Source organism: Scyliorhinus torazame, chromosome 17 (assembly GCF_047496885.1).
Source record: "Scyliorhinus torazame isolate Kashiwa2021f chromosome 17, sScyTor2.1, whole genome shotgun sequence".
Lineage (NCBI taxonomy): Eukaryota > Metazoa > Chordata > Chondrichthyes > Carcharhiniformes > Scyliorhinidae > Scyliorhinus > Scyliorhinus torazame.
In genome coordinates, this window is record NC_092723.1 from 74,775,630 (window position 1) to 74,800,537 (window position 24,908).

At 50.7% G+C, this 24,908-nt stretch overlaps 1 protein-coding gene across 1 annotated transcript in view; it reads left to right on the forward strand.

Moving 5' to 3' along the window:
- Nucleotides 1-24,908, forward strand: part of sycp1 (synaptonemal complex protein 1) — a 755,262-nt gene that overhangs the window by 625,950 nt on the left and 104,404 nt on the right. Inside the window, exons 23-24 of the mRNA XM_072479793.1 lie at nucleotides 7,442-7,504; nucleotides 18,270-18,332. Of these exons, the coding sequence (XP_072335894.1) occupies nucleotides 7,442-7,504; nucleotides 18,270-18,332 (126 nt within the window). The remainder of the gene's footprint in view (nucleotides 1-7,441; nucleotides 7,505-18,269; nucleotides 18,333-24,908) is intronic.

The window sequence follows — 24,908 nt, forward strand, 5'->3', positions numbered from 1 at the left end:
AGGGGCCAGGCCCGCGGCGGAGTGATTTCCGCCCCGCCGGCTGGCGGGAAAGGCCTTTGGCGCCACGCCAGCCGGCGCCGAAAGGACTTCGCCGGGCGATGCATGCGCGGGAGCGTCAGCGGTCGCTCACTGCATCCCCGCGCAGCGCAGTGGAGGGGGTCTCTTCCGCCTCCTCCATAGTGAAGAGCATGGCGAAGGCGGAAGAAAACGAGTGCCCCCACGGCACAGGTCCACCCGCCGATCGCAGGCTAGGCCACCGTGGGGGCACCCCCTGGGGCCAGATCACCCCCCCAGGACCCCGGAGCCCGCCCGCGCCGTCTTCTCCCGCCGGTAAGGTAGGTGGTTCAATCCACGCCGGCTGGCAAGGGTTGACAGCGGCGGGACTTAGGCCCATCGCGGGCCGGAGAATCGCTGGGGGGGGGAGCCCGCCGAACGGCGTGGCGCGATTCCTGCCCCCGCCGTTTCTCTGGTAGCGGAGAATTCGGGACATGGCGGGGGCGAGATTCACACCAGCCCCCGGCGATTAATCGCGCCCCTGGAAACAGCTTTTAAACTGATGATAGAGAGACACTTCTTTCCAACCTGTGCAACAGAAAAAACAGGTCAAACTCAAAGCAAAAGTAAAACCCAGAGCCACGACCCTGCTCCACCCACGCAATAACATCACCGAAGCCATGTGATAAGACAAAACATTTCTTCAAGGGACACTCCCATGACAGCAGCACATCCCACTGTCCACCCGGGTGATCCCTGGAAGCGTGCTGGCCATTCCATCTCACGGTCCCATCGAACCCCTGGGATGGCGCGGGTGGGGATTGGGTTTGGGGTTTGGGTATCGGAGCGAGGTGCGATGGCAGGTTACTCACCGGGCAGGCCCTGCCACATGATGCGCCCAGAAATCTAGCCCCATCCCCTGACCCCTCCGAGGACGTTCCCGATAGTAACCCCTGACTGCATTAGGGGCCCTGGCCCGTATCCTCCTCCAACACGCGTGTCCCACACCACTAGCCTCCCACCTCATCCCCCCCCTTCTGCCGCTCCTCCCAACACACCCTCTGCTCCCGGCCCAGCCCTTCATATAGATGACCGAGACAGTTCAGAACGTCATTGTACTCATGTTTATTGTGATATATGCAAGTATTGTGCCCTAGCCCCTATCACTAACCTATGTGCTTCACTAGTGCCAACTTAACTGGTATATATCCTTTTGACATTACATGCCTTAACGCTCCTTCTACTTGGTCCCCAGGTGGTGCATCAGAAGTGGAGGCAGCCTGCTGCGTTTCTCGCCCATGTGACATCGGTCCTTTTTGGCGGCCGTCCTCTGGATCGACTGGGCCCAGATGGGCCCAACTGTCTTCTGGGTGTCACAGGTGACTTGATGCCACCCTGTTCTGCCCATCGGATGCACCATGGACAGGTGGGGAGGATACGGAGGCAACGCGGTGTTCCGGCACCACCCCTTCTGGAGTCGTGGCATGCACCGAATCACCTCACCCTCCCTCACGCTACCAGTTCTGGAATCCTGCTCTTGTCTTGACCAGGGTCTCTATGCTCGTGGCCATGGAACACAGGGACTGTGCCACGTTACTTAGGGACAGGCTCAGGCCAGCCTGCGCCAGCCGAATGCCCTCGACGTATGCAAGCCATGACTCGCTGTCATGTACGTCGACCACCACCTGCACAGACTGCCTCAGGCTATGAACATCCTGACCCATGGCCGATACCTTTGCACCCAATGCCTCCATCGCAGACGCCACCCGTGCTGTGTTGGTCTGACTGGCACACATTGTCGGCACCATCTTCTGCCCTTGCAGGCAGTTGGACTCCTCCCATTCTTTAGTCCCCAGTTCTGCGCCTGCATCTCCAACAGTGATGGTACCAGCCTTTCCAGAAGCCCAAGATCTGTCTGGACAGCAGCTAGTCCCTGGGGTCAGGCCGCCCTCCAACCGTCCGCCCCTTTGGGGATGCCTACCTCCAACTGATGTACTGCTGCAAATGTGTGGTGTGCAGCAGAGTGTCCCAGTAGTATCTTCATTAAAGTGCCCAACCAAAATGAGTGTCTCTGCGACGATGGAGGATGTCGGTGACAGTGATGACGACAAACCGGTGTGGTCCCCGGGCATGTGCTCCGGGGTGTTCTGGGGTTACAGCAGGCGGGTGGGACCTCAGGTGGTCATGCCTTGTAACCAGGTGAGACGCTGGCTTAGAGCGAGTAACCCAGACGTACCCGCCCTCCTCATCGTCAGGTGATCCTGCAAGAAAAAGGACCAGAAGCATGGTTACATCATGGGTAGGTGTGTTGGGGAGAAAGGTGACTCAGATACCCTCGGGACATCGCAATTCATTGGGGGCTCACTTGGATCTCCGATACTGACCTCCGCCATTGCGACTGCCCGCTCTCCAACCGTACCGATCAGATCCAACACCCTCTGCTCTGCGACGGTGAGGGGTCGAAGGTCCGGTGGACCTCCTCCGGTCTTATCCCGATCACTGTGGTTTGGGCCGCTTTCTCCTGGGGAACAGATAATGCACAGTGTGAGACATTTGGATGTGGGCTACGCAGGGGGTGTGTGGCCAGTGGCCTGTGTGCAGGGCATCTGGCCATGGTGGGCGGTATGGAAGGTGGCATGTGGTGCAGGGTGGGGTGCGAGGGGGCTGCCGACGGGTGGGGTTCAATCGCCCTCTTGGAGAGGAGGGGGGGGGGTGCTTTGTGCGGCTAGGACAGTGGTTGATGCCTCACCCAGCACTGCCTACCTGTCCGCCTGGTGGGGGCCGTGGGGGAGTTTGGGACTGGGGTGGTGTCAGGGGCAGGGAGCTGGTGACTCACTCTGGCCACCTTTCGGAGGTTGTATAGCTTCTTCCTGCACTGATACCTGGTCTTGGCAGTGGGGCCCACCGTGCTCACGGCCTCTGCCACCTGCACCAAGGCCCAGTTGACATCGGTAGGTGGCAACCTCGTTCCCACCGCTTGGACCGGGTGCCCCGCCTCTCCTCCATGGCATCCAGCAGTGTCTCCAACTCTGCACCGGTGAACCTCGGTGCCGCTCTTGGGAGTGGCATCTTCATGGCTGGAATGAGAGTATGTGGGGGGTAGAGTGCTTATATGCGTCTGCAGCTTGTCAGGCTCTTGAGTGCCAATCCCAACCATGGCGAATCACATGCTGGCGTAGGTTGTAATCGCATTAGGTCCACGTGGTGCCGGTGCTGGTCCATTAGCATGTCCTGAAAGGCTCCTGGATCGGCGCCGCCATCGGACTGTCGAATATCTGAGATTCAGTCCTGGTGTCAGCACTTAGTCAGAGAATAGAATCGTATAACAGAATCGCAGAAGGAGGTCATTTGGCCCATCAAGTCTGCACCGGCCCTTGGAAAGAGCACCCTACTTAAGCTCACTTGGCAATTTAACATGGCCAATCCACATAAGGTGCACATCTTTGGACTGTGGGAGGAAGCCGGAGCACACGGCGGAAACTCCCGCAGACACAGGGAGGAAGTGCAAACTCCAGACAAACAGTCACCCGAGGCCGGAATTGACCCTGGATCCCTGGAGCTGTGATGTAGCAGTGCTAACCACTGTGCTACCGTGCCGCCCAATTCTCTGAAACGGAGAATCCCGCCTTTGGACTATGTGCAACAGGCACCTCAAAATCATGGCGAAGTACCATCAACGTTGCATTTACAAGGTCCTGCAAATACATTGGCAGGAAAAGTGCACCAACATCAGTGTTCTTGCTAAGCAAACATCCCTGGCATCGAAGCATTGACCATATTAGGTGGTCCACATCATCTGAAAGCCTTACATGGGACTCCTGAGATATGCACTCTACTCAGAGTTGCTGCGACAAAGCAAGCGAGCCCCAGGAGGGCAGAGGAAACACTTCAAGGACACCCTCAAAATCTCCTTGAAAAAGTACAACATCCCCACTGACACCTGGGAATCCTTGACCCAAGATCATCTGAAGTGGAAGAAATGCATCTGGGAAGGAGCTGAACACCTCGAGTATCATCTTTAAGAGAAAGCTGAAGCCAAGCATTAACAGAAAAAGGAGTGGATTGCGACCCGGGCATCTCACTCCTCCAGCCACTATCTACCTGTGACAAAGACTGTAGGTCACACATTTGTCTCCTCAGTCATGTGAAAACTCATTTTTAGTCTGGAATGAAGTCATCCTCAACTCAACTGGACTATCTAAGAAGAAGAGAAGCCCTCAAGAGGTAATTTAAATGAAGACAATTGTGCGCTGAGGACAAATGGAGTGGAAACTGTTAGGTCCGCAGACAAGATCCCCTAATTTGTTAACTTCCTGAACAAGATGCCGGTTTTGTTCTGCTCCTGCGTGAAGAGGACTTAGCTTCCTCTGCTTCTTTATTCACCCCCTCCTCAATTGGTTGCAACAAATTAGTTTAAAAGGAATCCCTTCTCCAGTGGATCCTCTTCCCAGTCCAAATGCATTTATTTTTTAGAAGGAGCCCATTTAACCAGGCTTTCTTGAGTCAAAGAAAGAGTAAATTTATTAGTTACTCAACACCCGAGAAAATAATTTAAAAATGCAACACACACTTTCACATGCTGACCAGAAATAAGAAGTTAAAAGTCCAGATAAAATTATATAAATCTAAAAATTAGTCTTTGGCTCCTCCGTGAGCATAAATGGCGATATGTTACAATTGTCAATTTAGGTTATTGCAATAGAGCTAACTTTGGGAGGATGGCAGTTAGTTTGAAGACCCAGGGGGCTGGATTCTCCGATACCCAATGCCAAAATTGCGTTCGGCGAGGGGTTGAAGAATCCCTGATGACATCCAAATCGGGGGCGGTGCTGCTTTCACGATACTCCGCCACCAGCGCGCCGCATGCCTTATCCACGGCCTCAGACCATTGCCAGAGGCCCCGCGATGCTTCGTCCCCGACCGGCCGAGTTCCTGACGGCATGGGACTCGTGTGGTCTCACCCGTCGTGAACTCAGCGTGGTGGATGCGGATTCAGTCCAGCGTCGCCACAGTTTGGGGAGGGCCGATCCGCGGGTAGGGGGGGCTTCATTTAGGGCTGGGGACACTTCGGGGAGTGGTCCGGGCTCGTGAGCGGCCGACGTATGGTACTATTTTTGCGGTCCAGGTCCGCGAGGTGAGTCCGCCATGAAGCACGGCACGAACCATGGGAGCTCTATGCTGCCTGGCTGCTAGCCCCCCCCTCACCCTCCCCCGGAGCAGGGAATCGATGGTCATTTTGCACCCGTTTTCCTGGAGTACACCACCACCATTTTCACGCCAGTGTGGGGACTTAGTCTCCCAAAAAGAGAATCCAGCCCAGGATTCTGCAGGGTGGCTGAAAAACTCTCCTATTTGGTTTTGATGGTGGCTTCTGCTACCTCTTTCAATAACAGAGAGAGAAGCCTTTTGCCAGTTTGTCTTTTTGCAAGGGTAACTGGCTGCTGTCTCTTCTTGTTCCTGTTGTTACATGTTCACTGACACCCCAGTACACATAGATCATGGGCACAACACTGCCAAGATGCCCGGGTGGCACTGCAAAGCTGGCAGGAGCACTGCCAGGGTGGAAGTGCCTGGGTGGCCAAGGATCAGAGCTTGAGGGGAGCAATGCCCTTGAAACGAAGGTGGAGAGGGATAAGAATGTGGGGGTATGCGGGGCAATTGTGAAGGGGCTTCCGGATGGTTTTTTTTGGGGGGGGGTGAAGGGTGGGAGTCCTGAAAGTGGGGATAAGGGGCGCAAGAAGGCCTGAAAAGGGGGAGTCTTCGATGACCCCCATAGCGAGGTATCATTACTTGGGAGGGTGGCATAGTGCCCATGTGTGTGGGGGCGACATTGCTTATGGGTTGGGGGTGTGGGAACCTTCAAGCCCACTTAGAGATCAGGGCACACTTTCAAAATTGTGGCCCAAGCTCTGAAGAGCCGGTCTGGTCAGTGAGTTCAGCTCCACTGTGTGTGAGCTAGCTCAGTGAAAAACTCCACAGGGCCCAAAAAAGTGACTAAGTGTGATTTGATAGCAGTGGAGAACTCGCTGACAGAGCCAGAGAGAAACTCCCAGAAAAATCCCCCACAAATGACACTTAAAAACCTTACCGTTCAATCGTGCCCCAGGTCTACTATCTTTAAAGGGAACAAGCAATAGCTTTCGCCCCAGAATCAGTTTCCTTTGAACTCAAGACCATTTCTGCATTCTGAGATGTAGACCATGAGGAGATGGGTTTAGGATGTCTGCTAAGGTGTGACAATTGGTCTTCATTGTCTCCACAACGACAGGAGATTAAAGTTCAGAGAAATGGGGGTGGGAGATAGAGTGCCCACCCAAGTTGCCTTCCTGCCTTCATACAGCCATGACTGCACCACAAGGACAGTTATTTGAATCATTCCAACAGCCCCCTCAGATTCCACCACAAATACTTGCAGCCTTCAGGGAATTGCCTCTTCCATTTTTAAACCCCCGCCAGATAACCATTGGACCCGGTGCTTGGCACGTTCCCACCCCTGTGCACTTGAAACCCTACTGGCTATTAATGTGTTGGGTGTTCTGGATCACATACAGGTCACCAACACTTGAAGTAGTGCAACACTATTTTATTAAAAGGTTAACTATTTAAACATACTTGAACTGTGGGTAAATACAATACTAGCTTTAACTAAAGACCTTTGCCTTGTCCTAACCAGTTGATGCACTCAGCACATGGTGAATGTCTGTGTTGCAGGCTGTGAGCTCTGTGCTTCTAGCTAGCTGCTACTCGAATGAGCGGGAACTCTGATGCCCCCTGTCTTTATAGTGCGTGTGCTCTCACTGGTGATTGGCTGCAGTGTTGTGTATGTTGATTGGTCCCACTGTTTGTCCATCAGTGTGTGTCTGCACCGTGATATACTGGTGTATATTATGACAGCTATCGTGTTTCACATTGGGCTGGCCTTAATTGGCTACCCAGTGTATTATAGAATAACTGCAGTGCAGAAGGAGGCCATTCAGTCTATTGAGTCTACACCGACCCTCTGAAAGAGCACCCCACCCAAGCTCCCTTCCCCGCCCTGTCTCAATAACCCCTTAACCTAACCTATACATCGTTGGACTCTAATGGGCAATTTAAAATGGCCAATCCACCTAACCTGCACATCTTTGGTCTGTGGGGGAAATTGGCGCACTCAGTAGAAACTCACACAGACATGGGGAGAATGTGAAAACTCCAGTCACCCAAGGCTGCAATTGAACCTTGGTCCCTGGCGCTGTGAGGCAGCATTACTAACCACTGGGCCACTGTGTCATATCACATTAATAATGGAATCTCGGCGGGAGCAGGCTTCACATCCACTTTTGGCACGATGAGGGTAAAATTCAAGCCCATGTCTAAAGTTTTAGTTAGTTCACAGCAAATTTGTTCCTGCCCTATTTTTCGGTTGTTTTAAATGTAACAGGTTAATTGACGCTTCTTGTATTTCTAGCTGAACTCCATGAAAAAGCAACTAGAAAATAAGAACAAGTCCAGTGAAGAACTGAATCAAGAGGTACAAAACTTTGCTGAATATAAATAATAGAGATGCTAGACAATATTGTGTAAACTAAGTACTAAAAGTGTTCTTAATAATTGGGACAGTCCAAATGTTTTTTCCAAAAATAGAGTTAAGAAATGTACATGACAACGGAATATATCTCAATTTCTTAATTATTAGCCATATTATTTGATTTAATGGTGGAGCAACCTCAGTATACCCACTCATTGAGAATACTCACAAAATCAAGGAATCCAACCTGAGTGTCAAAATTGTAATGAATGAGTTCGATGTCAGCAAATCTTTTAGAAGCATATACAAATCCAGTGGAATCCTGTACAGATGGTTCCTGTGGGAAAGTCACCAATTATTTAGACTAGTTAGTCTTTTTGTGCTGCTCACGGATTTAAATTGGGCACCATACAACTTGGTGGGCTATTCCTCGGAGTTCAAAACAGTTCAAAAATTTGACTGCATTTTTATGAAGCATTTATATACACATACCCTATAAGTTCTTTATACATTTAATTATTCACCTGTAGATACATTTTATGAGGGAGCTTCGTTTTTAAGTGGCATTCCCATCGCTGAATACCCCACAATCAACATCCTGGAGGTTACCATTGATCAGAAACTGAACTGGACTAGCCATATTGATACTATGGCTACCAGGGCAGGTCAAAGGCTAGGAATTCTATGATGAGCAACTCACCTCCCGACTCCCCAAAGCCTGTCAACCATCTACAAGGCACAAATCAAGAGTGTAATAAAATACTCTCCATTTGCCTGGATGAGTGCAGGTCCAACAACACTCAAGATGCTCAACACCATCCGGACAAAGCAGCCCGCTTGATTGCTCCCCCATCCACAAACATTTAAACCCTCCACCACTGGCAAACAGTGGCAGCCATTGCTACCATCCACAAGATGCACCACGGGCAGAACAGGGCGGCACCACGCCACCAGGGACACCTGAGCAGCAGCCAGGCCCGGTCGCACCAGAAAACGCCCGGAACGGAAACACAGGTCGCAAAGCAGGGATCACAGCAGGCCGTCTCCACTCTTGCTGTACCGTCTGGGGAACCACCTAGGCATAGTGTTAGGGCCCGTAAGAATAGAAAATTAGACACCAACTAAGTTGGCACAGTTTAGTTATCGGGGCGAGGGCACAAACCTGTAAATATTTGTTCACACCAGACACCTGTTACCACTATTACAACCTGCCTCGGTGCTCCACCTGATGGGTATGTGGGGTGAGCTAGTCTGGGCTGGCCAGGGAGATGGTGCGGGGTGGGGGGGAATGGGTGTACGTTGTGGGTGGGCTGTGCTTCCCACCCTCCCCCCCGACCGTCCTAACCTCCACCATCCCAGGGATCCAATGGGACCGTGTGATGGAATGGCCAGCTCACGTGCAGGAATCACCCAGGTGGACAGTGGAAAGTGGATGGTGAAAAGTGTTATCGTGGGCAGGAGTCAGGCGTTGGCATTCGATGCGGAGCACCAGAGCTCATCGCAGAACCGGTTGGCATTTTCCTCCTTCCCACGGTTAAGACCGGGTGCTAATGCCAACCCAGAGCCCACACCCCATATTGCGGCAGTTATGTATCACGGAGGACGCTGCAGGCGAGGGATGGCCGGGGATCATCCTCCTCTTCCAGCACATCGCATCTCTGCTGCGCGATGTTGTGGAGGCCCCCATGATGCAGGCGACCCTCCAAGCGGCATACTGGAGGGCCCCTCCAGAGCGGTCCAGGCACCTGAACCCTATCTTCATGAGGCCGAAGCACCACTCGAACACGCTCCTGGTTGCTGTATGGACATCGTTGTAGCGGATCTCCGCGTCGGTCTGTGGCCTCCGGATATGTGTCATCAGCCGCGACCGCAGGGGGCAACCCCTGTCACCCAGGAGACAACCGCCCCAGCTGGAGGGCATCTCGAACATGTCAGGAATCGTCGAGTGTGCCAGGATGAAGGCGTCGTGCACGCTGCCCGGGTATTGGGCGCAGACATGAATGATGCGCAGCTGATGGTGACATATCAGCTCACGATCATTGAATGGTACCCCTTTCGGTTGGTGTAGAGCGGCTTATCATCTGCAGGTGCTCGTAGGGGGACATGCATCCCTTTGATCACCCCCTGGACCCAGGGCATGTCGGCGATGGCTGTGAACCCCGCGGGCCGGTCATCCTGATGAGCGCGGTTCACATTGATATGAATGTATTGTGCCACCTGGGCATATAAGGCCTCCGCGACGGCGCGGATGCACCTATGCACCGATGTCTGTGAGATCTCGAACAGGTTCCCACTCAGCGCCTAGCAGTACCCTATCACGGAAAAGTTCAAGGTTACTGTCACCTTGACGCCCACCGGGAGCGGGTGTCCTTCCCTCATACCCCCGCGGTGCCAGGTGTGCCATCATCTGGCAGATATGTCACATTGTCTCTGCTCAGCCGGAGTCTTCAATGGCATGCCCTGTCCAGCAGGTCCTCTTATGTCCGGCGGTGCCGGTACACACAAAGCCTCCTTGGCACCTCCTCATCCTCAGTCTGTTGGGCAGCTCGCTCTCCATCCTGGGCTGCTGCCACCTGTTCCTCTGCGGCACACTCATATCCTTCAATATCCTGGGATTCATCTCAACCGGTCCTGGTTCCTTTTCAACTTGTACGGACGGTTTATCCAGTACCTCCTTCCTATCAATTTTGGACCTTTCTAGTGAAAGTTTACTCCTCTGTCACGATGGCCTGGGTCATAGCTGCTTCCTTAATAAAGACAAAAATAAAGTATTGATTAAACACCTCAGCCATTTCCCCTGCCTCCATGTATAAATCCCTTTTTTGATCCCTAATCGGCCATACTCTCCCTTTTATCACCTTTTTACTGTCTATATGTGTTCAGAAGATTTAAGAATGTGATTTCTCAGATATCCAAACAAATAATGGAGCTGGTTACAGTTTCAACACCAATCAAAGCTTGCCAAAAGAACTTTTGGGGAAAAAAATGGTCACAATATTGACACTGTTAAAAGATGGCAGAAAAGGCTTTGGAGATGAGTATATTAGATGGGTACAGCTGCTTTATAGGGCCCCGATGGCGAGCGTGGTCACGAATGGACGGGGGTCTGCATATTTTCGGCTCCATAGAGGGACGAGGCAGGGATGTCCTCTTTCCCCATTATTGTTTGCACTGGCGATTGAGCCCCTGGCAATAGCATTGAGGGGTTCCAGGAGGTGGAGGGGAATACTCAGGGGAGGAGAAGAACACCGGGTATCTCTGTATGCGGACGATTTGTTGTTGTATGTGGCGGACCCGGCGGAGGGGATGCCAGAGATAATGCGGGTACTTGGGGAGTTTGGAGAATTTTCAGGATATAAACTGAACATGGGGAAAAGTGAGTTGTTTGTGGTGCACCCAGTGGGGCAGAGCAGAGAAATAGAGGACTTACCGCTGAGGAAGGTAACAAGGGACTTTCGCTACTTGGGGATCCAGATAGCCAAGAATTGGGGTACATTGCATAGGTTAAATTTTACCCGGTTGGTGGAACAGATGGAGGAGGACTTCAAGAGATGGGACATGGTATCCCTGTCACTGGTAGGGAGGGTGCAGGTGGTTAAAATGGTGGTCCTCCCGAGATTCCTTTTTGTGTTTCAGTGCCTCCCGGTGGTGATCACGAAGGCTTTTTTCAAAAGGATTGAGAAGAATATCATGAGTTTTGTGTGGGTCGGGAAGACCCCGAGAGTGAGGAGGGGATTTTTGCAGCGTAGTAGGGATAGGGGGGGGCTGGCACTACCGAGCCTAAGTGAGTACTACTGGGCCGCCAATATCTCAATGGTATGTAAGTGGATGGGAGAAGAGGAGGGAGCGGCGTGGAAGAGATTGGAGAGGGCGTCCTGTAGGGGGACTAGCCTACAAGCTATGGTGACGGCGCCGTTGCCGTTCTCACCGAAGAAATACACCACAAGCCCGGTGGTGGTGGCTACTCTGAAAATCTGGGGGCAGTGGAGACGGCATAGGGGCAAGACGGGAGCCTCGGTGTGGTCCCCGATAAGAAATAACCATAGGTTTGCTCCGGGGAGAATGGATGGGGGATTTGGAACATGGCAAAGAGCAGGAGTAACACAATTGAGAGATCTGTTTGTAGATGGGACGTTTGCAAGCCTGGGAGCGCTGACCGAAAAATTTGGATTGCCCCAAGGGAATGCATTCCGGTATATGCAACTGAGGGCTTTTGCGAGGCAACAGGTGAGGGAATTCCCGCAGCTCCCGGCGCAGGAGGTGCAGGACAGAGTGATCTCAAAGACATGGGTGGGGGACGGTAAGGTATCAGACATATATAGGGAAATGAGGGACGGGGGGGAGATTATGGTAGATGAGCTGAAAGGGAAATGGGAAGAGGAGCTGGGGGAGGAGATTGAGGAGGGGCTGTGGGCTGATGCCCTAAGTAGGGTAAACTCATCGTCCTCGTGTGCCAGGCTAAGCCTGATACAATTTAAGGTGTTACACAGGGCGCATATGACTGGAGCACGGCTCAGTAAATTTTTTGGAGTAGAGGATAGGTGTGCGAGATGCTCGAGAAGCCCAGCGAATCACACCCACATGTTCTGGTCATGTCCGGCACTACAGGGGTTTTGGGTGGGGGTGACAGAGGTGCTTTCGAAGGTGGTGGGGGTCCAGGTCGAACCAAGCTGGGGGTTGGCTATATTTGGGGTTGCAGAGGAGCCGGGAGTGCAGGAGGCGAAAGAGGCTGATGTTTTGGCCTTTGCGTCCCTAGTAGCCCGGCGCAGGATACTGTTGATGTGGAAGGAAGCCAAGCCCCCGGGTGTGGAGACCTGGATAAATGACATGGCAGGGTTTATAAAGTTGGAACGGATTAAGTTCGTCCTAAGGGGATCGGCTCAAGGGTTCACCAGGCGGTGGCAACCGTTCGTCGAATACCTCACAGAAAGATAGAGGGAATGGAAAAGAAGAAGACAGCAGCAGCAACCCAGGGGGGTGGGGGGGGGGGGAGGAACCAGAAGGACTCTCAGGGATGTTAGTGTATATGTATAATATGTATAGGTTGTTGTTATAGGTAATTGTATATTGGACTGCTGAATTGTATTTTTGGAGAGTATTTATTTGGGACAAGTCAGTTGCCATTTAGGTTTGTTTTTTAAGTTTGATGTTGTTTATATATTATTTATTTCTTGCTTAAAACTGGCCATTGTTATTTATATTGTTATATTACTGTGTAAAGGATACACAATGTACTGTCATGGTTGGCCAAAAATTTTGAATAAAATATCTATATATTTTAAAAAGATGGCAGAAAATATTAAGCAATTGTAGCTGGACAACAATTGCTGCAGGCATTAGGTGCAATGTCCAGAGTTGGCACAGTAGCCATGATGCAGAAAGCAAGCAATTTGTTTGGAAAGCACAGTCTGCTATATCCACTGTGAAACTGCCCTGCATCAAGATCTTTATAAGCTATGTGGTGTAAATGGACATTGGGTTCACCCGTGCATGTAATCTGATTCCGGAGATGCGACCAAAGATAAGATGGAATCAAACAAAAAGTAGTTATAGCGTGCTAGCAGCAACAACGGATGACGGCATGGACCCATGTAAGTGCAAAGCACATTCACAAAATGAGCGGCAGAGTGGAAAGTTCTTCAACTGGAAACAAATAAGCTTTCCGAATTGTTAATATGACACAATGTGTGGATTGGGGCAAATTGTTAGAAGCTTTTGTTACTCAAGATCAGGGGCGTCATTCTCCGACCCCCCGCCGGGTCGGAGAATGGCCGTTGGCCGCCGTGAATCCCGCCCCCGCCCCCGCCGAAGTCTCCGGTACCGGAGATTGGGCGGGGGCGGGAATCGGGTCGCGCCGGTTGGCGGGACCCCCCGCTGGATTCTCCGGCCTGGATGGGCCGAAGTCACGCCCAGGAATTGCCTGTCCCGCCGACGTAAATCAAACCTGGTATTTACCGGCGGGACCAGGCGGCGTGGGCGGGCTCCGGGGTCCTGGGGGGGGGCACGGGGCGGGCCTGGCCTGCGATCGGGGCCCACCGACCCGCGGGCGGGCCTGTGCCGTGGGGGCACTCTTTCCCTTCCGCCTCCGCTACGGCCTCCACCATGGCGGAGTCGGAAGAGAGTCTCCCTGCTGCGCATGCGCGGGAAACTTGACGGCGGCCGCTGACGCTCCCGCGCATGCGCCGGGAAACTGACAGCGGCCGCTGACGCTCCGGCGCTTGCGCCGCATTTCCGCGCCAGCTGGCGGGGCAACAAACGCCATTTCCGCCAGCTGGCGGGGCGGAAATCCCTCCGGCGTCGGCCTAGCCTCTCAATGTTGGGGCTAGGCCGCCAAAGATGCGGAGCATTCCGCACCTTTGGGCCGGCGCAATGCCCGTCTGATTGGCGCCGTCTTTGGCGCCAGTCGGCAGACATCCCGCCGTTGGGGGAGAATTTCGCCCCATATGCTCAAAGAAAAACAGCAAACTTTTTCTCACAAAGCCAAAGTCACCACAGGGAGAGAGCACGAATATCCTACAATTCAGATTCCTGAAGGATATGTACTTGCATCATTGGAAATCAATGGTACAACCTACGAAAGGGAAACAAACTACAGCCACCCATTTATTGTATTGATACATTGACATTGAAATGCAATAATGCCAAGTCTGCTTGGAAACCACAATTATTCTCTCTGGTCAGCATGAGCAGACCAGCATTGCAGAGTTACTGGCGTGTATGAAACTCAACATTGTAACCATACACAAGATACCAACCGCAGCAGAAAAGGTCAAGAATAATCGCATTGAGTCAGTCAATGACCTATAACAGCTGTATCTAGACAGATTTGATGCCATAGAGAATGTCAGAAGTGATGTCTTACTACGCCTCAGCGAAGATACAATTCCATTGATCGAACCTTCTATGTGCAGTATGCAAATATAGGAGAAGCTAAAGTGGGTTGGATAACATGGAGTTTTACAGCATTATCCGTCATGTGCAGCACCACATTGAATCGTGCATTTCCATCACGTGTATACTGAAAAAAGATGGCATAATCCAGGTATGTTTAGACTCGAAATGTCGTAACTTTTGCTGTAAAGAGATGCCCACCCAAGGGGCGGGATTCTCCAACCCCCCGCCGGGTCGGAGAATCGCCGGGGGGTGGCGTGAATCCCGCCCCCGCCGGTTGCTGAATTCTCCGGCACCGAAAATTCGGCGGGGGCGGGAATCGCGTCGGTCAGCGGGCCCCCGCCCCGGCGATTCCCCAGCCCGCGATGGGCCGAAGTCCCGCTGCTGTCATGCCAGTCCCGCCGGCGTGAATCAAACCACCTACCTTACCGGCGGCACGGGCGGGCTCCAGGGTCCTGGGGGGGGGGGGGGGGGGGGCAAGGAGCGATCTGGCCCCGGGGGGGTGCCCCGGCTGGCGTGGCACCAAAGGCCTTTCCTGCCGGCCGGTGGCGCGCCAACCACTCCGGCGCGGGCCTAGCCCCTCAAGGTGAGGGCTTTGCCCCTAAAGGTGCGGAGAAATCTGGAGTGATTCCCACCACTCCATCCCGCCGGGACCCCCCGCCCTGCCGGGTAGGGGAGAATCCCGGCCAAGATTTCAACATTAGAGGAATGGAATCACAAATCCGCAGGAGCAACATTTTTCTCCAAGTAGGACACCAAACAGAGATATTACACAGTTAATTTTAGCGGAGATATCACAAGATATCAGTCAGTGACGGCCATGGCTGAGTGCCTCAGCAGCACGTCCCAGTTGCTGGGGGACATGTTGCAGTCCCAGGTGGACCTCAATGAGGCTCAATGGAGCATGTCCCAGTCTCAGGTAGGCATTGCCGAGGCCCCCCAGAGCATGTGCTGGTCACTGGGGAGGTGTCTCAGTCTCAGGTGAGCATAGCTGAGGCGCTGCGGAACATGTCCCAGTCTCAGATGGGCTTAGCCGAGGCGCTGTGGAGCATGTTCCAGTCGCAGGTGGACATTGCCAAAGCCCTCCAGAGTACGTCCTGGTCACTGGAGAGATGCCTCAATCTCAGATGGACATAGCCGAGGTGCTGCGGAGCATGTCCCTGTCACAGATGGTACTGGCAGAGCCAGGTGACTCAAGCGCAATCAGGGCTCGATTCAGCTGCCTCTCCGTCCCAAGGTGAATCCCAAGGTCCTATGGGAACCGACTGTGAGGAGGGGGCATTGGGTGCCAACCCAGAGTCACCCTAAGGAGTGGCGACGGCGGCCAACAGCCCCCCGGGACCCACCCCACTGACAATGGCGCGTCTTGGAGTCAGCACCCGTAACAGGATGGCATGGCGGGGCATGTGCCATCGGCAACTGGGCTAGGGCCCTCCGGCCCCAGAACCCCCAATAGGACGCCCACCAGGAGCATCCAAGGCCACGGGACAAGGTAGTCAGCAGGCTGTCTACCACCTTTGACGTGCATCCTGGAGACATCCCTAGGCGCAGTGGTAGAACACGGAAGCTAAACAGGTTTAGGATCACTGAAAGGGAAAGGGTAAAGGGAGGTTGGGGGTAAGGTGGGGTGGGAGGGGTGGGGCGGCACCATCGAGGGTTTGGGGCAGTTGGGGGACACATATGTATATCTCATCAAAAAACATTGCACTCGAGAAATATGACACCTCTGGCACTTTATTCCGTAATGTGGAACAAGCATAAATCCCCTGTCCAGCTCCCTGGGCTTGGAGATCCTGGATGCCTCTTCCTCCCCATGCTCCCCCAGGTACACCACGTGCAGGTGATGGTTACATAGGACATAGAGGAGTACAGCACTACAGGCCCTTCGGCACATTCTGTTGTGCCGACCATTTATCCTAATCAAAGATCAAACTAACCCACACCCCTTCAATTTACTGCTGTCCATGTGCCTGTCCAAGAGTCGCTTAAATGTCCCTAATGACTTTGACTCCACCACTACTGCTGGCAGTGCATTCCACGTACCCGTCACTCTCTGTGTAAAGAACCTACCTCTGACATCTCCCCTGTATCTTCCTCCAATCACCTTAAAATTATCTCCCCTCGTGACAGCCATTTCCGCCCTGGGGAAAAGTCTCTGGCTATCCACTCTATCCATGCCTCTCATCACCTTGTACACCTCTATCAAGCCACCTCTCTTCCTTCTTCACACCAGTGAGAAAAGCCCCAGCTCCCTCAACTTTTCTTCATATGACATGCCCTCCAGTCCAGGCAGCATCCTGGTAAATCTCCTCTGTATCCTCTCCAAAGCATCCATTTCCTTCCTATAATGAGGTGACCAGAACTGGACACAATATTCCAAATGTGGTCTAACCAGGGTTTTATAAAGCTGCAGCAAAACCTCGCGGCTCTTAAACTCAATCCCCCTGTTAATGAAAGCCAACACACCATATGCCTTCTGAACAACCCTATCAATCTGGGTGGCAACTTTGAGGGATCTATGTATGTGGACCACAAGATCTCTCTGCTCCTCCACACTTCCAAGAATCCCTGCCTTTTACCCTGTATTCAGCATTCAAATTCGACCTTCCAAAATGAATCACTTCACATTGATCCAGGTTGAACTCCATCTGCCACTTCTCAGCCCAGCTCTGCATGAGGGGCTGGTTGAGCACAATGCTAAATCGCTGGCTTTGAAAGCAGACCAAGGCAGGCCAGCAGCACGCTTCAATTCCCGTACCAGCCTCCCCGAACAGGCGCCGGAATGTGGCGACTAGGGGCTTTTCACAGTAACTTCATTTGAAGCCTACTTGTGACAATAAGCGATTTTCATTTCATCCTGTCAATGTCCTGCTGTAACCTGCAACAGTTCTCAACACTATCTACAACCCCACCAACCTTCATGTCATTGGCAAACATACTATCCCACCCTTCCACTTCCTCATCCAAGTCATTTATAAAAACCACAAAGAGCAGAGGTCCTAGAACAGATCTCTGCGGGACACCACTGATCACCGACCTCCAGGCAGAATACTTTCCATCCTGTTATGGGAGAGTCATTTTCTGAACCCCAAAATATATCATCGCGTTCAACCAACCCCCCCTTTAATACTATTGTTGCTTTTCCGAGCACACGGCTTGTTCTCCAGGTACACTTTGGGCCTTCACTGGCCTCCCCCTCTGTGATCCTCCCTGGCCTGATGGTCGGCCGGGTCCTCAGGATGTGGGGCGGGTCCTGCACATGGACGAGCCTCGGTTGCCACTGCTGCCATCACCTTCTCTGGCATCTGCCAGCAGTTGCCATACCAGGCTGTGATGCAGCCAGATGGAATGTCCTGCCAGCAGCACCACGAGTACATGGGGTTGTTCCCGTTAATTACCGTTAAGTGCTGATTATTGGTTTCTCGCCACGCTACAGCGGGCTGCTGATGTCAACAATGGGAGCGGACCGGTTAGCTTGCAAACCAATCAGTGCCCGCCACCGTTCTCGTTTTTGGCCGCTCCCATGATCTGATGGCCTTGTCGTTTAAGCACAACGCGGCCATTGAATCGCGCCCATATTCTTTAATATCTTTTTTTCTTATTCTGATACCACAGATACCAAAGTAAATCACATAAATCAAATGTGAATTTTTTTTTTTTCTGACTGTTAGACTTTACATCTGATTCCCAGTTGAATGTTCCCAACGTTCGATTCACGCTCAAGAATCAGACACTGCAAATGAATGATTTCACAAGTGTTCCCTATAAAGGTTTTAGTTTTCCGGGAATGTGGGAATCAATTCGAAGTGTTTGTTTAGCTACAAGAAATGTTATATTTTGTTCTTCAATGATTTATGTTGTTCTCTTCCCTTGATAGAATAAGAACTTGAAAAAGAAGTTTATAGAAGAATCTAAGCAGTGCAGTGTTTATAAAACTGTGGTATGTAAAAATACAAGTCCATAACAAATGTCTGTATCAGCTGAATTGATGTTATTTTTTGTAAAATACAGAAAGTAAAAAGGTTATAAAAGTTGCCAGAATGCGTGATACTGGGAATAATTAGATATTTAGCTTTTGCTTCTTACAGATTTGAAATCAGACCTGCCTGCTGGGATTAAAGTTTAGTCTTTGTTGTCTGTGAAGCTGAATTAAGCTTAAGTTGCTATGCGCCAAGGACCTACAGCACGAAGTTTAATCTAATTTGACATGGTCACGAAAATAACTAGTACGGTAACTGCTTAAAATTAAAGCACATTGAGTAGGAGGTGCACTTCTGAGGTTAGGTTTGAGGTATATTTCAGAGGCAGAATATGAATGATTTATTTGATGGTACACTGACCTGGGAGCACCTGCTACAAAGTCTGCAATTTACTGCAACAACTGGCACTGCATTGACTGTTGAAATCAAAAGTAGAATTCAGTTTTGTAGAGGTATGAATTGGGCAGTAGCAGACCAATCACTTGTAATGGGAAAGGAATATTGCGTAGGGTCAGTAATGGGCAGTCAATCCAGTACTGTGCACTCTCCACTCGCCCTGTTTTGAATTTCACCTCCGCATTTCCCCCTACGTCCCATCCCATCACTCTTACCCCATATCCCTCTCCCTCCCACCCACTCTCACCATCACAGTGACCACAGCATTAAACTAATGTGCCTTCAGCAGCATACACGCTGAAACATGCTGATGTCAGTAACCAGACTAATTCTGCAGTTAATTTTTGTGTTAAACAGGGGACTGAAATCATGGTCCAGATCTGCCAGTCATTGTGTCTTCGGAGACTCGATGCAATGATTGTGGAAACCCTGATATTCCAACCTGAGTGGGAATTGCCTGTAAAGTTTCCAACCTTGTTTGTTTTGTGATGGTGATGTACTATCCCCCGCCATGGCCGAGTGCCCTGGTCACAAATGCCACCAGCTGCTCACCCCCGATGCTGTACCCGTCTGACTGCCTAACACTGTGCTTTCTGTCTCTCCCCGCCTCCCCCCACCAGGAGAAGGTAGCGCATAACCGAAAGGAAAGGGAGAAGAAAAGAGGGAAACTGCCGGATCTGCAGCCCCTCACCGTCACGAAGCAGCGGGCACAAGACCTGGTCAGTGGGCCCGGAGAGAGGGCAGTCGCCGAGATGGAGGTTGGCATCAGGCAACCAAGTGAGCCCCACTGAGTTACGGTGTCCCTATGGCATGCATGTCATGCCCCCCACACCACCCTATCATCATCCCCAGACCGCCCCCTCACCATCCCAACTCCTGCTAACCACACCATCTCCATCACATCACCCCCACACACCACCCCACTTCCCCCGCACCTTCTGATGTCCCCCGACCCCAAAAGAGGATTCCAACGAGGAGTTGGCAACAAACAGCAACGCAAGCCCCAAATGGCATTTTGAGACACTGTCATGGAAATTATAATAAAGACGAATTCTTTGAGCTTCGGTTCAGGAAATTTTATTTGACACAAATATTGCGGAGAGGGCCGCCGTCTGGCTACGTAGCCATTCCACAGTACTCGGAGTTATACAGTTGAAAACCATTATATTTATAGTGTGAAATAAATAACTTTGACGAGATAAAACCTTGGGAACATACGCAAGAGGGAATATGAATGTTTTGCCCTTGGTTTAAAAACAATTCTCGTACGCATTTGTTATGTTTCGGAGGACAATGTGTTATCATAATAAGGCCGAGTCCAAAATACTAAGCAGTACTTTGTTTATGTTATCTGACCTACTTATTTTTGTTCAAAAGCAGTGTTAAAATATCGTCAAGCATTCCCAGCATGCTTTAGCAAGTGCCTTTCTTATTAAATATAGCCACGCAGTTCGATAAAATGAATACCCTTAAGCGGGCAACTGATCCGCATACTAAAGTCCCTTTTACAATTCCCTCCTTGTTGATCTTAACTCTTAGTGCATTATCGTGTCCTCCGTGGAGAAGGGTGGTTTATAATGTAAGGGGAACGGACGTATGACAGTTCGCTGCGTGTTATGAGGCTGCTACCAAGGAGGCAATGCAACTAGGGCTGTTACCATGTTCGTACAATAAAAATATCCTGTGCAACATTTAAACAGTAAGCATACGATAATCAAAACTACAATGGCGAATATAATCCAGAACACAATCTTCTGTCCTAACTATCTTAACTACCCAAAGCCAAAGTCCCATCCCTCATCTTCATGTAACCTTGTTACCTCTCTACGAATGTGATCCACCAGATTATCAATTTTCTCTGCGTTATCAGGAATGTACATGTAACAGTCACTTCCAAGCAGGGCATAAGTATCTCCCTTTTCAGCTAACAAGAAATCAAGGGCCATTCTATTCTGCAGGGCAACCGCTCTTATAGCAACCATCTCAGTTTCTATCTGGTTATCAGCTTCTGCAGTATCATGAGCTACTGCTCAAGAATGTCTCGTAGATCACGTAGTTCGTATGCATTAGTGGCTATTCCTAATGGCGGTATCATTATTCCCAGCATTTGTCCCATGTCACAATACTTTCTGTCGACCTGTGATGGGGATGGTCATGCAATTGCTGAACGTGATGCACATAAGGGATTAAGGAACCCAAATAGCAGGAGCCTTCCCAATTTTCCTGTAACCAAGGGTACGCTTTACGGCCACAGATAAAATACGTGCCGTTATATGCGGTCAGGCTTCCATTACTATCAGTCATCATTATTCTAATTGGATCCCCTTCCCAGGAGCCTCTGCTAGTTTGATTTTCAGCTCCTGACCAATCAAAGGTGAATAAGCTTTAGCTGTAAGGTGGAACATGGGGGGTTGCCAATTCAAGGTCTGATCACACTGTGTAGCCATCTAAGATGGCCACATGCAATGGACCATGGGAATTATGGCCAACCCAGGACTCAGACAGATACAGAGCCTATGTGTATCTGAAACACAGGTAACCAGACCTGATCGAAACCCCCGCTCGTTTGCATTTTAATGGCCCATTTTCCCAGGACAATAGAACTCCAATCAAGCAACTGGTACAGCCACAGACTGTTCGACACCACTCCCCTTACTCAGAAAGCACAACTGCCAAGGTCAATGACCGCTAAGGAACCGCCCAGCCACCAAGGCACCCGCCCCTTTATTGGCCAAAATCGAAGACTGTGATCAGAGCCGAACTATTGGGTTAAGGACCGCCCCAAAGAGCGGCAAATCCCAGAGGGATAAAAGAGGACACAGCCATGTGTTCTGTCTCTTTTGGATCTGGCCTGTGCCAACCCAATCGTAGCAGGAACAGCCAGCCAAGTTCAAGACCAACGATCGCTACCTGACGGATGGACCCAGCAGAGACAGAGCCATTTTCTTTGAACCAGCCAAGTGAAATCCAGATAAAGGCCTTATCCATTTGCACAGTGCCAGTCGCCTGAAGTTAAGTATAGGTTATTGTAGCTGATAGGTGTAGTAGATATTGTGTTTGCATGTTGAGATAACTCTTGTGTCTAAATAAACCATCTTTTGAACTAACTAACTGGTTGCGCCATCATTTGATCGATATAAGGGAAGGCTTGTGGTTCACAAACATTATAGAGCAACATTATTGGCGACTCTGGCGGGACTCGATAAGAAGTGACTGCCACTCCGAGAGAACCCGCAAACTTTGAATCCAATTGCGATAAAGAGAAAGAACCACAAGTGCAAGTCCCATATCGATCAAATAACCGAATTTCGGAAGTGTGTACTAACCCACATGCGTACCTAACAGGAGAGTAAGGTAAACTCGTTAGAATGTGTACCACTATCGAGGGATTGTGAGCCGGAAAATAGCTTAAGCCATACCCGCTGTTAAAATCGGCGCCTTATTCCCCTGTCCCAAATTAAAAGTAGAGAAAGAGATAAGATAAGTAATGGCCACTAAAGCAATGGAAAGATTGATGAATCCACAGGAACCCGATGTTGCAGCGACCAACAGAGCAGAGCAATGCCCCATGTGGGAGGAAGAGTTAAGGGAATACTCAAAGGGGAAAAGATGGCCCCTTTGGTTCAATTTTTGCACGAATGATGAGTCAGGTCCAGGAAAGATAGGACAGACTTGGTGGGAGAACCTAAGCGAGTTCCACAAGAAAAATGTAGGGAAAGTCAGAAAGCCAATGGCAATAGTGTCCTATTTGGCACAGTTGCAAGGCACAGAGGAGGTCGTGAAGATACTCAGTAGGCAGTTAATTGAGAAGGAAGAAAAGAACGATAGCTTTGCGCAGGTGAAGGAGACACATCCTGAGTGAGTGAGACACATCCAGATTGGGAATTGGAAGTTAGTAATTTGGTGCAGTGAGGTAATTCGGTGCAGAGTAGGGGAAGGTGCTTCATCCCTACCGTTTTGGTCTCTTTCTTCTGGCCTGTCGCTGTTAATCTGTGGGGAAAGAACCAGAGAGCATCCTGGGAAGGTAAGTGATTTTTATTTTTATTCTTATTACCGTTTTAAATTGTGTGTGTGTGTGGGGGGGGGGGGGACTGAAGTGACATCACAGTAAAGTTGTGACCTGATTGGCTGGTTGGGAATCTGTTAAATTTGGGAAAAAAAATAATATTGCAAAACAAATCTAATTGATTAACTAGATAGTGGAGTAACTGAACCTGAGGGCAATGATCGGCATTTAGCATTTAATTTGACAGTAAAAATCAACTATCATCAGGGCCATATAGTTAATTGTAACTCAATCTAACAATAATTCAAGTGTTTATTTTAAATTAATTAATTAGTGCTTAAATGTCACTCAGCGAGGTGTAGTGCTCCAACTGTGAGATGTGGCAGATCTGTGACGTTTCCAGCATTCCGGTCGACTACTTCTGCAGCAAGTGTAACCAATGGCAACTCCTCACAGACCTCGTGGTTCGGTTGGAGCAGCAATTGGATGCACTTAGGAGCATGCAGGTGGCGGAAGTTATAGATAGGAGTTATAGAGACGTGGTCACACCCAAGGTGCAGGCAGAGAGGTGGGTGACCACCAGAAGAGGCAGGCAGTCAGTGCAGGAATTCCCTGTGGTTGTCCCCCTTTTGAACAGGTATACCACTTTGGATACTGTTGAGGGGAAGAGCCTATCAGGGGAAAACAGCAGCAGCCAGAGCAGTGACACCGTGGCTGGCTCTGAAATTCAGAAGGGAGGGTCAAAGCGCAGAAGAGCAATAGTCATAGGGGACTCTATAGTCAGAGGCACAGATAGGCGCTTCTATGGATGTGAAAGAGATTCCAGGATGGTATGTTGCCTCTCTGGTTCCAGGGTCCAGGATGTCTCAGAACGGGTAGCAGGCATCCTGAAGGGGGAGGCCAAACAGGCAGAGGTCGTTGTACATATTGGTACGAACGACATAGGCTGGAATGGGCATGAGGTCCTGCAGCAGGAGTTCAGGGAGCTAGGCAGAAAGTTAAAAGACAGAGACGAAAGAGAAAATGCTGGAAAATCTCACAACTCTGGCAGCATCTGTAGGGAGAGAAAAGAGCTAACGTTTCGAGTCCGATGACTCTTTGTCAAAGTTAAAAGACAGGACCTCTAGGGTTGTAATCTCGGGATTACTCCCTGTGCCATGTGCCAGTGAGGCTAGAACTAGGAAGATAGAGCAGCTAAAGAAGTGGCTAAACAGCTGGTGTAGGAGGGAGGGTTTCTGTTATCGGGACCACTGGGAGCTCTTCTGCGTCAGGTGTAACCTGTATAAGAAGGACGGGTTGGATCTAAACTGGAGAGGCATAAATATCCTGGCCGCAAGGTTTGCTAGTGTCACACGGGAGGGTTTAAACTAGTATGGCAGGGGGGTGGGTACTGGAGCAATCGGTCAGAAGGTGAAAACATTGAGGGAGAACGAGGGAATAAGGCCAGTATGGCTCTGAGGAAGAACAGACAGGGAGATGTTGCGGAAAACAGCGGGTCTGGTGGCCTGAAGTGCATATGTTTTAATGCAAGAAGTATAACAGGTAAGGCAGATGAACTTAGAGCTTGGATTCGTACTTGATACTATGATGTTGCCATTATAGAGACCTGGTTGAGGGAAGGACAGGATTGGCAGCTAAACGTTCCAGGATTTAGATGTTTCAGGCGGGATAGAGGGGGATGTAAAAGTTGCGACGGAGTTGCGCTACTGGTTAGGGAGAATATCACAGCTGTACTACGAGAGGTCACCTCAGAGGGCAGCGAGGCTATATGGGTAGAGATCAGGAATAAGAAGGGTGCAGTCACAATGTTGGGGGTTTACTACAGGCCTCCCAACAGCCAACGGGAGATAGAGGAGCTGATAGGTAGACAGATTTTGGAAAGGAGTAACAGCAACAGGGTTGTTGTGAAGGTAGACTTCAACTTCCCCAATATTGACTGCGACTCACTTAGTGCTAGGGGCTTGGACGGGGCAGAGTTTGGAAGGAGCATCCAGGAGGGCGGCTTAAAACAATATATAGATAGTCCAACTAGGGAAGGGGTTGTACTGGACCTGGTATTGGGGAATGAGCCTGGCCAGGTGGTAGAAGTTTCAGCAGGGGAGCATCTCAGGAACAGTGACCACAATTCAGTAAG